Source organism: Engraulis encrasicolus, chromosome 3, assembly GCF_034702125.1.
Source record: "Engraulis encrasicolus isolate BLACKSEA-1 chromosome 3, IST_EnEncr_1.0, whole genome shotgun sequence".
NCBI lineage: Eukaryota > Metazoa > Chordata > Actinopteri > Clupeiformes > Engraulidae > Engraulis > Engraulis encrasicolus.
Genome location: NC_085859.1, coordinates 55246503 through 55263130, shown reverse-complemented (window position 1 = coordinate 55263130; position 16628 = coordinate 55246503). Strand labels below are relative to the sequence as shown.

At 42.1% G+C, this 16628-nt stretch overlaps 1 protein-coding gene across 1 annotated transcript in view; it reads right to left on the bottom strand.

Moving 5' to 3' along the window:
• Nucleotides 1–16628, bottom strand: part of LOC134445537 (fibrinogen C domain-containing protein 1-A-like) — a 112548-nt gene that overhangs the window by 83656 nt on the left and 12264 nt on the right. The window contains exon 2 of the mRNA XM_063194590.1: nucleotides 2078–2572. Coding sequence (XP_063050660.1) covers nucleotides 2078–2572 — 495 coding nt within the window. The remainder of the gene's footprint in view (nucleotides 1–2077; nucleotides 2573–16628) is intronic.

Sequence of the window (16628 nt, the reverse complement as noted above, 5' to 3'; positions counted from 1 at the left end):
TCCTGCCCTGTCATCTCCTCTCTTCTCTTCTCTTCTCTTCTCTTCTAAATTGCATTTCTACAATTTCTGCTTCACCTCTCCTCTCTGTGTCTCGGTGTGGGTCTAACATGATGAGGGCAGTAAATCTGGCCATAACATCAAGTTGGTGGTGATTACTATGTGTGTCTTGGACAAATGTTAACAGGGTGGTGCTTAGGGAGAATGAATACCCTCAGCGGCCCTGTCACACTGCCAGGAAGGACGAGCTGGGTATACTTCACTGCACTGCTAGTCATGCCACGCCCTCCTATTGATGCATCACCTTTGGCAATGCTTCTAGACAGGCCACAAGCAATATAAGTATTGTTACTGATCTCCGGAAACATTGTGAACTCCACCCACTTTGTCCGGAACCAATCAACTTTGAGCAGCTACCCTGGGCAGAGGCGTGTTCAAGGCAGGAACATATTTTAATCATAGACGTTCTATTGAGCCTTCTCGTCTTGTGCATCTCTATTATTGCCATGGTAATCGAGTCACATACGGAACACACACAGGCAGAGTAAAAGCGTGGACTGGTACGAGAGCAGCGCAGAGGAAGAGAATTTGCTTCTGATGATCTCAGAATTGAAAAGTTAATTATTTTTATCGATAAATTCGATATGTCCAAATCTATTTCAAGATGCTTCTCCTTCTCGAGACATCTTAAATCTCGACATACCGCCCACCCCTAGTTGGGACTAAGAAAGGTTTTAAATGGTTTAAGCCTATTCAGAGACTGGGCTTTTTTGGCATTCCTGGGCCTGGAGGGGGGGCTCTTTTGACCCCCCCCTCATAACTCATGAACGGAATACGGTATGACCACCAAACTTTAGGGGGACGATCTACATAGACATCTATGAATGACATCATTTTTGTGTCATTATCTGCTATTATGACGTCATTATGACGTCATTATCTGATTATAATGCCCAAAATCTCGCCATAATGTATTTTCCATCAAATTTAGGTAATGCACTTACATTTTTATGATTATGCTTCAGACCACTTAAATGCTCACAAAGTTGTCTGATGTTAATGGAAATAACAAAAAAATTGAAAATATATGTCACAAAATGGCGTCACAGATATGGTAAAGTGGCTTCCGTTTCTTATAACATTCTTATACACAAAACAAGTCCTCAACAACAGTATATATCATTACCAAATTTGCAGGGCATGATATACATGACACACTTAAGCAATGAGATATAAAAAGAATGAATGAAATTCAGGTGAAATGTGCGTTGGTAAAGATAAAGCCCGCCGCGATTATATATGTGGCAATGTCATCAAATTAGCATACATTTGCATAAATTAATGACAATTAATGAAGCTGATATTAGATCAGGTATGTTAGGTAGGTAATTTGTGGTAATGGAATAACTCTGCAATAAGTAGTATTTGATAAAGGAAAGGAACAATAATGAGATTTAGATCAGTGATTTTCGGTCAGACATACCTGTCAGAAAACCGTTGCCATGGCAACGGTAAAAATGATAAACCTAATCACTTGGTACTACACTGTAGCCAACTAAATTTTAGGAAAAGTCATCAAGTTTCGTAGTAATAGCTTAAGTCGTTAAGGAATTATACGACATCTAAGTTGGTGCGGGCAGAAGTGGGATGACCACGCATGCTAAGCCCCCCACATTTGGGCTTGCATGCCCACCCGGGGACCCCGGTTCGAGTCCGGCCGAGGTCATTTCCCGATCCTCCCCTGTCTCTCTGTCCCATTCACTTCCTGTCACCATCTTCGACTGTCCTGTCAAATGAAGGCATAAAAGCCCTTAAAAATATATATATAAAGAAGTGGGATGACCAGATCACCACAGGACACACAGCTGTATTAGCCATACGAGGGACCCCTGGTATGTGGGGCATCCTGGAATGGGAGAGTGTGTATTATGGGCATGTGTGTGTATATTCACTTACCAGAATGATTCACTGCTGATCTGTCTGCAGTATACTAAGTTCCTGCTTGATGTTGCTCTGGCTTTGTGTGTGTATGTGCATGTGCAATAAATATGTGTGTGAGTATGACAACATATTAACTTACCACGATGAGTCTCTGCTGGTCTGTCTGCAGTGTGCCAAGCTCCTGGCCGATGTTACTCTGCCCCTTCCTCAGGCCCTCATACTCCATCTTCAGCTGGGTGGCGTGGGCAGACAGCTTGGCCACATCCTCGGCCAGCTTGACCAATAGCACACGGTCCTGACCTCTGACGGACTTCAGGTCCGAGTCGTGGTCGGTGAGCGAGTGCAGCAGAGAGGTCTGCACCCCTTCCAGCCTCTGGAAGTTGGCGTTGTAGTCGGGGCAGTTGGGTTCAATGAAGACATTGATGCGCGAGCCGTCTCCACGGTCGATGGTGACCAGGGCGTTGGCCTCCGTATCCTGGTTGGTGCTGATGTGGGGCGCCAGGGAGTCGAGCTCGCCGCCGTGACGAGGAGCCTGGTAGTGGTTCATCACCAGGATGCTGCCGGTTACCGTGACGGTCAGAAGCACGGCCACGAAGAGCAGAATGGTCCATAGAATGTAGTTGCAGCTCACCCTCTATAAATAGACAAAGACATTACATTATGTGACATTACATTATATTACATTACACTGCGCTGTATTATATTACATTTGGAAACACTTAACTTGACGTGTTCCTGCATAGCACAGCATAGCTGTTAAAAAGTCTCCAAAAAGTATTCATGATTGTTTCAAGACCCATTTATACTAAACCTTTCATGATGGAAGAACAGCAATTTGTCAAAATTAAAGTAAAACAGCATTTTACTTTTGTTATGAACCCTCAATGATTACTGAGAGTGGGTTAGATGATTTAGCCATACTAGCAGTCGTGGCTCAGTGGTTAGAGCACTGGGTTGGCAAACCCAGGGTTCCCGGTTCAGTGCCCAACCGGACCACGGCTGAAGTGCCCTTGAGCAAGGCACCTAACCCCCACATTGCTCCCCGGGCGCCGCTCAGCAGGCAGCCCACTGCTACGGACTAGTGTGTGTACTTCAATATGATTCACTAGTCCAAATGTGATAAATGCAGAGAAAGAATTTCCCCTACCTAGGGGACCAAAATTGGCTCCAATCCAATCCAATTTAGTGGCTTGTAGCACATGCCACTCCAAGTGCACTTTGTCAAACTGGGCCTATACCATCTCATTCCTAAACCTAGCCTGTCAATGAACAATGTGTGTCCAACAACCTATAAACATGTCAAACTGTGCCTAGATCAAAACCAATCCCTAACCCTTACCTATCATTGAATAATGTGGGTCCACCACCCAAAAACATAGCCTTCATTTGGCATGCCATGTCTGCATGCCACATGCCACTAACATGCCATCTAATCCCTTCTGGATTTACTTCAATGAAAGGGACAGATCATTTGAATGAAAAATATTTTTTGACCATATTCTGTCCCTGGCACTGGAGTAAATCATACACATTGGATGCAATCAGGTCAGGTTCAGAACAAAAATTTAAATGCTGCTTTGCAATTGTGGAACTTTTATAAGTTGCTGTCCTTTTGTCTTCCATGTTAAGGTTTGGTACGAATGTCTAAAGAAACAGTCATGAATCGTTCATGCAAAGTGTATAACAGCTGCTATGAACGTGTTATGCAGCGACACGTCAAGAAAAATGTAACCTTACATGCTGTATGTTACATGAACAGCAGGATGGTGCACAAGAGGTAATTGCTTCAGCTCGCCTTGTATGGAGCTTAGATACAAAGACATTACATTTATTAGATTACACTACATCACAATCATTACATTACATCACAGAAATATATTTATACATGAAGTGCTGCATGGTAAGTACTAGCTCCTAACTACAAGTAAGTACTAAGTACAAGTAGCTACAGCACGTCCTCCTTTGGGGTGTGTATTTGCCTGCGCGCACACACACACACACACACACACACACACACACACACGGAAATACATAGAGAAACACATTGAGACACACAAGCCAGGTGCCTCAGATCAATTTGTTCCAATAAGGCAACAAAATGTCCAGTCTTCCAGCATTAGAGGCCTGTATACCAGAGTAACCAGTGTAGTGGTTGTTACACACACGACCGCACACACGGAAAAGGGAGCCCAATAAAGCCCTGAGAGAGGAGCACCACAAACAGAACACAAGACATGACACAATACAACCCAGAGACTCAGCCACAGCACAAGACCCATCACTGGCTTCCCCACACTCTCCGAAGCAGAAGGGGAGATAGGGGGAAACAGAGGAAGATACGGACAGAGACAACAAAGGAGAGAGAGAGAGAGAGAGAGAGAGAGAGAGAGAGAGAGAGAGAGAGAGAGAGAGAGAGAGAGAGAGAGAGAGAGAGAGAGAGAGAGAGAGAGAGAGAAGACAGTGAGTGAGAGAAGGAAAGGGGGATGATGACAGTAGGGGTGGGTATTGGCAAGGTGTTCACGATTCTATGTGCATCACGATACACATGCCACTATGCTATGTTGATGCATTGCAATGCATGTATTATTGTGATTCATTGCAATATTTACTTCAGTAAATGTGTAACATACAAGCTTACTTGCCAGTTGCTGTGTAGCATTAAAATTAGCGGCAAACCTATCTGCATTATGATAGTACAGGTGCAGTTTATTGCTGTGGAAGACGAAAAAGAGGAAACAAAAAGCACAAATGAGAGTAATTAGGATGAAAATAAAATTTAAAAAGAAACAAATAAAAAATAAAATAAAAAATAACAAAATAGACATGAATAATGAATTAAATGAACTAAAATGAATAGGGGTAATAGCGGAGCAAATAAGACCAAAAATAGTTCACTTTGGTATGCAAGCATAGAAATTGGCACAGAGGTTCATTAGAATGTATTCTTTTGCGTTGGCCACGCAAAAATCCAAAATGGCGGCCATTTTTCAAGAAGGCCACCCTGTTCACTTGTAAATAAGGCTAAGAATAGTTAAGTTAATGATACAATCATAAAATTCGCCACAAATGTTCATTAGAATGCACTCTTTCACAAAAGAGCATTGGCCACTCAAAATCCAAGATGGCCGCCATTTTTCAAGATGGCCACCCTGTTCACTTGTAAATAAGGCTAAGAATAGTTAAATTAATGATACAATCATACAATTAGGCACAAATGTTCATTAGAATGCAGTCTCTCACAAAAGAGCATTGGCCACTCAAAATCCAAGATGGCTGCCATTTTTCAAGATGGCTACCTCTCAACTTGTAAATAAGGCCAAGAAGAGTTAAATTAGGGATATAATCATGCAATTTGGCACAAATGTTCACCAGAAAGCATTTCTGATCAATGATCAATTTTTGATCAATGATTTAAGCCTAGGAGCCCAACTGAAATATTCAATTTTCATATCAAGTGAATACATGTGCATATCAAGTGTCAGTGACAGCTTGGATTATCTACCTCTATAAGGTCATTACAAATTAAAATGTATGCTGGTTTGTGTTCAGATATGTATATCTCAAGTCCTAGTGTACTATGGAGTGATGGGGGCCTCTATGCTTAGGAAATTATGAATAATCAATATACAATACACCATACATACAGTATATTGACATATGCAAAATGGTAACATGTCTGTTTTATGTTCTACTTTGGCCTTTAACCTAGATGATATGTTGGCTACCTAACCACTTGATTTATTGATTGCTCATTATTTTTTTATTTGTGGGTGTGGTCTTTGTTTAAAACATGTCAGCCTGGCTTACTTCTCTCACACACTCAAAAAGTCTTTCAAAAACTTTAAACAACAACATGTGGAAATCCCATTGACTTTGGAGGGATACACCTGTCAAATTAGCCCAAACGTCATCAAGATACTGTGCTCTACTGTACTGTGGTGTAGTGTACTCTGCTATACTGTACTGTTCTGTACTGTAATGTTATATACTGTACGGTACTGTACTCTACTGCACCGTACTGTATGCTACTGCACTGTACTGTATGCTACTGTACTGTACTGTACTCTACTGTACTGTAATGTGATATACTGTACTGTACTGTACTGGACCGTACTGTACTGTACTGTATGTGATATACCATACTGTACTGTAGGCCTACTGTACTCTACTGTACCGTACTGTATGCTACTGTACTGTACTGTAATGTGATACACCATACTGTACTGTACTGCACCGTACTGTACTCTACTGTACTGTACTGTAATGTGATATACCAAACTGTACTGTACTGTACTGCACCGTACTGTATGCTATTGTACTGTACTGCACCGTACTGCATGCGACTGTACTGTACTGTACTTTACTATTCTGCACCGTACTGTATGCTACTGTACTGTACTGTACTGTACTGTACTGTACTGTACTGTACTGTACTGTACTGTACTGTACTGTACTGTACTGTACTGTACAACTACATAGTAGAACTGAAACATGTGGAGCCTTCTGAGGTCATGTACAATATGATGCAAAATGGTGTAGTGGGAATGAGTTGTGTTACTATTACCACTCACAATCTATGGTAGACTATCCTTCCTCCCAGACTATTTGTGTGCCTTGCATATCAAGAAAATGAGTAATGAGTACCAGTAATGATTTACTTTTATAGTATATACCATATGAGAACTGTTTTTATATAGATATTTCTCCTATGTGTAAGGGTGGCAAAGACCTATGGTACATGTTGTCCATCAGCTGTCAGTTGTGAAGTAGCAATTGAAGTACTCAATGATTATTGAGCTAACTGTAATACAACTTGTGACACAAGTACTAGGTGAGGACTTGAAAAAAAACAATTTACCTCTGCCTACTTACTCAACACCTACTTAGAAATGATTTCCATTTAATTTGAACTGAAGACATACTGTGGCCTACATGTATATTGAGTAATCTGTAATACCATTCTAAAGATGACTGAAGTGCACTCACTATGTGCACAATGCTACTTGTGAAAATGTTGAATTAGGTGATCTTATGGGTTCTTCATACATATGGAAAGATCCTGTCCTTTACCCTCTCTCATACAAATACAAAATATCTGTTAAGGAAATTAGAGGATGGAGAACCTGCTACCTTGGACATCATCTTGCACTGACACTTCCCCATTCAGATGCTGCTGGGTGAGCATTAGCAGCAGTCTATTCTTACCATAGTTTTAGTGTGGGCAAAGCTCATTTTAATTTAAACCAAGAATCTTCTCAAATCGTTCACAATGTTACATTTGCTGCCAAGCATGTAAGCACAGTATGCACACTATCACACATACTTTCACACTATGTACATTTTGTAGTTTCATCAATCTGTCAAGCAGGCTACAACTGCCATTGCTTCATCACTGCTGGGTTTGGGACTATATTAACATTGTCAGCTAAGTATAATGTCATGTACTAACAATGTAATGCATTACACAACATGACATTGTATATGACATGGTAGAATTATTTTTTTTCCCGATGGCTCCTAGGCTAGAATTACAGTTTAATACCCTAAAGACACACCATGCAAAGTTTGGTGCTTTTATCACTTCCGTAATGGTAAAACCCTTGCAGACTCCACTAGTAATACCTTCTCCACTTTGCCTTTGTGGAGCACATACTCATTCTCACATTCACAGACCAGCTCTGGAGGCTGCCAAGAAGGCACCAATTGTTTGGGGTTTATGAGCGAAAGTGCTGTCTCTCTCTCTCTCTCTCTCTCTCTATGCATCATAAAGGGTGGCCATCTTGAAAAATGGCAGCCATCTTGAATTTTGTGTATCCAACACCATTTTTTTAAAAAGTGCATACAAAGACACATTTCTGCCAAATTACATGATTGCATCACTAATTGAACTATTCTTAGACTTATTTGCGAGTGGCGAGGGTTGCCATCTTGAAAAATGGTGGCCATCTTGGATTTTGCGTGGCCAACACCATATTTTGAAAAAGTACATTCAAATGAACAATTTTGCCAAATGACATGCTTGCATCACTAATTTAACTATTCTTAGACTTATTTAGAAGTGGAGAAGGTGGCCATCTTGAAAAATGGCGGCCATCTTGGATTTTTGCGTGGCCAACGCCCTGAGCTGATAGAGTACATTCTAATGAACATCTGTGCCAATTTTCATGCTTGCATACCAAAGTGAACTATTCTGGGCTATTTTGACAGTTAACTGCTGGACTATAAAGGTGGAGTTGATTCTGATGACTATGCGGCCATCTAGACAGTGCTGCCTACCAAAAGCTAATTTGTTTATATACCTTTTATAGACTATTGGTCCATATAGTCCATAGATTTAAAAGTTATTGTGCTAAAAAAACTCTGTGATTGATGGATGCTCACATGGATGCACTTAAAAGCCTGGTGGAAGAGAGGAAGAGAGAGTGCTCTATAATGAAAGAGGGATGAAGGGTGATTGTGAGGAACAAGAGAAAGAACGAGAGACAAAATAGAAAGGCTGTTAAACTTCCTGACTCAGAGAGTCCAGCTCATCATTTCAGACCCCTGGGTGTTCATATCAAAAACACACACACACACACAGTTTCTCTGCCAGCCCTCTCTGGCTCTCGTGTGGCGTCTTCTTTGGCAACACACTGTACACAATTTTATACAGAGCATTGGGCATCGATTTCAGGTGCAAGGGGAGAACACTGCTGCAATGCTTTGATTTTAGCCCATTTTAGCTAATTTCAGATGTATATTTGGATGTAATATAACATAATGTATGCAACATAATGTACTATGCTGTGTCAAGGGCACCGGAACGAGTTTTCCAGTAAAGTGGTGGTGCATTTTTTTCTTCATTCTCTATTTCTTAACAATGCTACTGCCGCTGCACTCCACTCATTTGTCTGCAGTAAAAGTTGAGAAAGCCTCATTTAAGGAGCCCAAAAGTAGGGATACAAAGGCACCACAGCATCCCCTTTTGCTCCACCTACAGTCTGCATTGTGCACAACTCTGTAAGTGTATTCAGTCTCCCTCTCCCCTCTCAACCCTCCTCTCGTCTCCTTCAACGCAACTCTCTTCTGTACCCTTACCTACAGTATCCTCTTTTTTGTCCTCCTTTCTTTGTTCTCTTTTAGTGTCTCCTTATCCCTCCGTCCTGCTGTGTAATCATCTGTCTGCACTTGACCAGGACTGTGGGGCAGAGGATAAAAACACTTCACTCACATAAGGCCACTCAGCAAACCACCTACATACCGACTCACAGACACAGACACAGACACAGACACAGACACACACACACACACACACACACACAAACACACACACACACACACACAGACACACACACCACACCACAGACACACACACACAGACGGATTGTGGAAGTGTTGTCTGACAGTTTGACACCTGCGATAAACAGAAGTGACTGTCATGTTTGAGTGTGTGTGTGGGGGGGGGGGGGGGGTTGGCAAAGGGGTCAGCTGTCAAAGAGGGGGCCCAGACATAGGTCCTCATTACATTGCATGAGAGGGGGGGCCCATTCACATGATTTTGTCCCGGGCCCAGTCAAAGTGGTCAGCGGCACTGCGTTTAGGTGTGTGTGTGTGTGTGTGTGTGTGTGTGTATGTGTGTGTTTGTGTGTCTGTGTATGTGTGTGTTGTGTGTGTGTGTTGTGTGTGTGTGTGTGTGTGTGTGTGTGTGTGTGTGTGTGTGTGTGTGTGTGTGTGTGTGAATGGGTGTGTGTGTGTGTGACAGAGAGAGAGAGAGAGAGAGAGAGAGAGAGAGAGAGAGGGAGAGACATTTGATATTTAAAATCCCTTTATTGAACCAACCATGGTCCACACATCCACCAAAACAAACTCCACCTCCCACCCCACCTTACCCTACCCCATTAAAAACAACCCCTTGTTTGAGAGAGAGAGAGAGAGAGAGAGAGAGAGAGAGAGAGAGAGAGAGAGAGAGAGAGAGAGAGAGAGAGAGAGAGAGAGAGAGAGAGAGAGAGAGAGAGAGAGAGCGCAGGAAGAGGAAGAGTGAGAGAAAGAAAGAAAGAAAGACAGGAAGAGTGTGTGAGTGTGACAGAAGGCCTGATTGTTTTTCTTGAGGTGTCTGTTGATGAGGTGTTGGGTTCCTCTCCTGCCCCAGTCTGCCCTCAGAGAATTAGTCTGACCCCAATACAAACACACACACACACACACACACACACACACACACACACACACACACACACACACACACACACACACACACACACACACACACACACACACACCATCCCCATAACTAGATCTTCCCTCAGGGCTCCAGTGAATGAAACTGTGAGAAGTAAAATAACAAGTCCGACAGGCGGACAACAGATGCGTCCGTCTATGCCCGTTCTGAACCTTTTTTGCCCAAACGCCATCTGGGCCTCCTCATAACCTGTCAAGGCAATTTATCGATAAGCCTACCATGTACTGTATAAGCCTGGATTTGAAAAAGTAACATAGGATTTCTACAGTGTTTGGCAAGTTACTCAAAAACTGTAATGCATTGCTGATTACATGTTACTGTCTTTTTAAGTTTTTAAGTCCGATTTAATAAATGCGATTTAAATAGATCGGATTAAGAGTTATTTTGCGATGTGTATACATGGCACTTTCACTTAAATGCGATTAAACGTCTGGGGAAAATAAAGCATTGCGATTGGACTGAGGACGCACGTGCTGAGCGAGCCAAATAAGGCACGGGGGCGTGGTTCAATGCCACCGAGATGCAGGTCATCTTCCCCACGAAAATCGTTGCCTCAGGCGGACTGAAATCACAACATTTCCCCCTTTCTCCCTGGATCATTTACAATGCTACATTAGCTACCTTGTTAGCATAGAAAAACGAGTGGTCAAATGGTAATGTGGAGTAACTTTGTTGTGCTTCATTACTTCGTGGGGCACTTTTACATCAATATATGGAAGCCACAACATTTATAGTCGCTTAGGGACTTTAAATTAAGCAAAACTTTCATGTGAAAATCAACAGGAAGTGCCGCCATGTTTTCTCACTGGCAAAGAGCACGGTCTCTTGGCCATAGATGTGTACATAGGAAACGCTATCTGCAAATGTCTCATGCCTTCCTATTTCATGGCACACATGGATGGAATATGCATACAGACTTCTGTGCTTCTGCAGTTGTGTCAGATAATGCAATCAATCAGCTGCGTAGCCGGTTTGCTAACCATTATGGTAGACGTTTTGGTTTACACGCATGAGCTCCAGGCCAAAACTGAGCGACTGCCACCTTGTGGACACAAGAGGGAATCACAAGAGGGAATCACAATTCAGAAACTCATCACGGGAGGGCGGACGGACGGACGGACGGACGGACGGACGGACGGACGGACGGACGGACGGACGGACGGACGGACGGACGGACACCAAAGCCTCTTATAGAGATGCGTGGGACGCATCTAAAAAATGCATCTTGGCCGTCTTCACACTACAGTGTCTTGATGGACCAAACTATTATCATCCGTCAATAAACACACACGCACATGCATGCACACATGCACGCAACGCACACACACACACACACACACACACACACACACACACACACACACACACACACACACACACACACACACACACACACACAACCCCACCTTAATATGTTTGTGGGGGTCTCCCATTGACTTCCATTATATTAACCCTAGCAATAGGTTAACTGTGCCCAAACCAAAACAATCCCTAACCTTAACCTGTCAGCGAAGAAATACTTTTACACGTTAACTTTTAGCAGTAAAAACAAAACTACCCCAGTAGGGGTCAAAACATGTGGCTTTGGGCCCCACGTGGAGCGAGGGCCCCACCGTGTTGGTGTGCTCCAATAGCAGTGGCCTCACAAATGTAGATTGGTGCAGTACAACACCCCCCCCCCACACACACACACACACACACACACACACACACACACACACAATTGGAAATCCAGAGCCTTTTTATGAACCATCTAGTAATATATCCATTATTTGTCCCACTAATTTGACAGATGCCAACACATTATGAAAGTCTGACTTTACTAGTCTCACAAAAGTATAATAGGATCACTTCCAGTGCAGTCCAGTGTCCATTACTTTCAGTGCTGAAACTCAGCTCTCAAGTAATATCAGCAACATCTGAATTTATCATAAAATCTCATACTTGCCTTTTGGGCCTGTTTGACCTCGGCCTACTTAAGCACATGAAACCATTTATTAATTCAAAAGGAGATGAAATACTCAGGGTTTTAATCAGCAAAGTGTAAATTCTTCTTCCGAGTAGAAATATTTAATTTACTGCTGTCTTTTCCTCCACCTAATATGGTTGAACACTGGCTGAAACCAGCTAATTAAGTTACTTTCAATTCACAACCGAACATGGTGATGAGAGATGTGTGTTCACACAATGCAGAACAGCCCGGGGAATTCAGATGTCAATGCTACAGGCTATGCAGATAAAGGTATACTACATTTAATGATGCATTCTCATGTTCTTGTATGGTCATATAAACCAGTGGTTCTTAACCTATTTTTCTTAGCGCACCCCCTTACCTATGCCGAAGAGAAGCCGTGCACCCCCAACACAGATTTCTACATGTGTATGCACTAAAAAAAATGATACAGTTTTTCTCGATTGCCTACACACAATTTTCGGAATCGGTCCTCGAATTCTCAAAACTCTACACACAAATCTCCAAACCTCACACACAACGGGCCAAACTCTTCACTACCTCTGAAAAATGCACGTCTTGTCTCAAAACAGTGTACTCTCTTCTAAAAACCTCATTTTGTCGTCAAATGACACACACAGACAGTCACTACAATACACATTTGCAGACCCATTAAAACACTGTTGGGCACAGGATAAAACTAATTTCTCCCAGTAGTGTAGGCTTTTTTGTTCTGGATTGCATGGATACTATGACATAAGTTGGAAAAACTTAATTCCCACAACACACAAACAGAAACAGAAAGATTTTTATTTCTTTTTCACAAAAACAACACAAAGATAAACCCCACTGCCTATTTGGCAGTACAAAAATCTATTACATTACTGTATAGCCTATTGCTATGAAAAACACACACACACACACACACACACACACTCACATCTACTCTGCTTCATCCTGCCTTCTATTGTGGTCTGGCCACAGGACCTCATCCACATCACATGCAATCGTTTCCCTGGCCAGGCAGCGAGGGAAATACCGTCTTGCATGGCGCATCCACCCAGAGAAGGCATCAACAGCAATATCGCCATTATTTTCTTCAGTGTTTTACTTACTAAAGAGGGTATTTTCTGTAGTAAAATACTGAAATGTTGTTTTTAGACTCGGAGTACACAGATGTGTATAAATTGTACATATTTTTCTGACATTTAAAAAATTGCACTAATTTATTGTAAAATATTGGGTAACCACATGAAAGTGATGTTTTGTATACGTAACATATTTTTTAGTTCAAAAACTAAACAAATGTGTTTTCTCCTTGCATCCACTCATTTTTCATCAATATGACATGCAATGTGTGTCCTTATGGGGTGATGATTTCAGATTGTAAACCGGTATGAAGAGAGTTTGCCCATGTGATGAGGAAGTGAACATAGTATGGCAGTTGATTGTAGTGTTGTGAATGACAGTGTGTTCCATGAGAAACCCAGTGTTTTTCTTCATGAAAATTGAGTGTAATCCAGAGAATTGTGTGTAATGGTGTGAAAAGAGTGTGTTTTAAAACTGGAATTTGAGTGTTAAGTAGGAATTGTGTTTAGTGTTCTGTGACATTGGTTAGGGGAGTTGGGAAATGGGTGAGATGTTCCGAGAATTGTGTGTGAAGTACCAGAACTTGTGTGTAGGCAATCGAGAAAAACTGTAAATGAGTGATTAACTACAATGATTCTCGCTTGAGACATGAATCAATGCCTCAATGTAGGGATGCAAATTATCGATTAATTCATTAATCATTAGTTGATAGCCTTATTGATCGACTTACGATTAATTGATAAGCTGCGTTTTCTCACCGAAATCTCAATATTTCTCGAGAAAAAACTACTAAATCTAAAAATTTGAATTACAAAATGGAGATAAAATGCCACATTTAAATTAATTCTATTTAAATTCTTTAATCCAAAGGTGATTTAAATATTCCCACTATTCACACACCCTCTTCACATGTCCATTTCACCTCGGTCTCTTGTCAGTTGAATTGTCGATTAATTGCGATTAATGTTTTTTAATCGATTAACACATTGATCGATTAAAGTCGATTAATCGATTAATCGTTTGCATCCCTACCTCAATGATTTTAAATGGGGACCAAAACTTGTTTAATTTGGCCTAATTATAATGTTTGCCAGTATAATTTTGGTCACAACCTCTACACAAACAAAATTCCGTGCACCCCCTGGAATCTCTGGCGCACCCCCAGGGGATCCCCGCACCCCAGGTTAAGAACCACTGATATAAACCATGGTCATATATAGGTCCAGCGAGGCTTTTGCATCAAATACTGTCCGGGTGATATCGCACCTAACGCACTCGTTTGGTTGCAGTATCTAACGCGAGTAAAATGGACGTGAACTACGCAAGTTAACATGAATCGTGCACGCGTATCCTACAGCAAGCATAAGGGCCTAATACTGTACTTGTGTGTGATGTGAAGTTTGTTTGTAATGCTGCTGATATGCATCTGTCTTGTGATTTGTCCATCATATGGCACTGACATAACCGTAAGCTGGCACTGGTGATATAGCCCTGAATTGACCCTGATGTGGCTCTGAATAGCCCTGATATAGCCCTGATGTGGCCCTGATATAGCCCTGATGTGGCTCTGAATAGCCCTGATATAGCCCTGATGTGGCCCTGATATAGCCCTGATATGGCCCTGATAGCCCTGATGCAGTACTGATATAGCCCTAATGAGGCTCTAATCTGGGGAGTGTGTGGTTGTGATCTGGGGCTGATGTGAGATAAGAGACTGCTGTAGCTTTGATGAGACTGCCACAGCAGCTGGCTGAACACCAAATATAGATGAGAGCCTGAGGCAGTGCAGTGTGGTACACACACACACACACACACACACACACACACACACACACACACACACACACACACACACACACACACACACACACACACACACACACACACACACACACAAAAGGGCAACACAAATTTAAGATGATTTTCTGTCAAAGTACCAAGAGACTGAAAATCATTTTGTCATGACAAAAACAACATCAGATCAGAAATAGTGTGGCCAGCACATCAAGGAACACCAAGACACAGTACTCTCACTTCTTTTCTCTTTTTCTTTCATTCTGCCTCTGTGTGTGCAGTCTGTCTATCTCTGTCTCTTTTGGGTTCTTAGAAGGCTGTTGTCACAGCAGGGTGTGTGTCAGTCTGTGTATTGTGTAGTGTGTGTGTGTATTGTGTAGTGTGTGTGTGTGTGTGTGTGTGTGAGTGAGAGAGAGAGAGAGAGAGAGAGAGAGAGAGAGAGAGAGAGAGAGAGAGAGAGAGAGAGAGAGAGAGAGAGAGAGAGAGAGAGAGAGAGAGAGAGAGAGAGAGAGAACAAGCTACAGAGCGAGAGAGAGAGAGAGAGAGAGAGAGAGAGAGAGAGAACAAGCTACAGAGCGAGAGAGACAGAGAGACAGAGAGACAGTGTAAGAGAGAGAACATTTGACAGAAAGACAGAGCCACAGAGACAGTGACGCTGAGAACGAATAATTAACACTAAGGCTGTAACGATACACCCAACCCACGATTCGGTTTGTATCACGATATATGACCCACGGTTCGATATGCCCCACGATTTTATTGAAAAAAAGAAAGAAAATAAATTATAGGCCTATATAGGCTATATATATGATTTCTTTTTGCATTTAGGCCTACCTGCCTACATTAATTTTGTAGGTGTACCTAAATGATGCTGCAGATATAGCCTACCACTGCAACCTGTTCCCCAGGTGTTGACATCAAAGCACAATAAGGGATATTAGTTCACCAAGGAAAAGTAGGCTTCTTATTAATAGGCTTAGATCATATGATGCTGAGATGCTGACCGTGTGTGAGGGAGACAGAGACGGAGAGAGAAGGGTCAGGGTTCCAGTAGGTAGCCTATTAGTCTAACAACTGTCTCACATTATCAAACATTATCCAATTAATATCCAAACATTAACTGAAACAACACTGGTCATATTTCGTCAGGAAACATGTTGTGTAAAGTTACTTACAAAAATGCAACACTTAATTTTTATGTTTAATATTTTTTTTTACTTTTTTGATCGTGCAGCAGCGCGCGCACGCTTAAACAAACAAAACTCGAAACTCAGTTAGCCTATGTTCTCACTATGCAACAGGCACGTTGTCCTTTGTTTGGTTTTGTGATTTGACATTTTGTCAAGAGCGGGAATGGATGCAGGCTGAAATGGAGCATGTTTTCGCTAGGCAGGCGGTCAATGCGGGGAAGAATAACGCTGCCTAAATATCCACATCGACCTCAACGTTCGCCCGACTTCAGACACTTCCCTGATAGAGCGTCGCGTGGTTTATGAATTTGGGCAGGCGGAGCATCTCGCTCTCTCGCTCTCTTTCTCTCTCTCTGCTCAACGTCTATCTCCACTCAACAGCATCGGCGCATGCATGAATCTTAACACCTTCACACGTTTGATAAAGCCTTCTTGGGTCTGTTGTTCATTT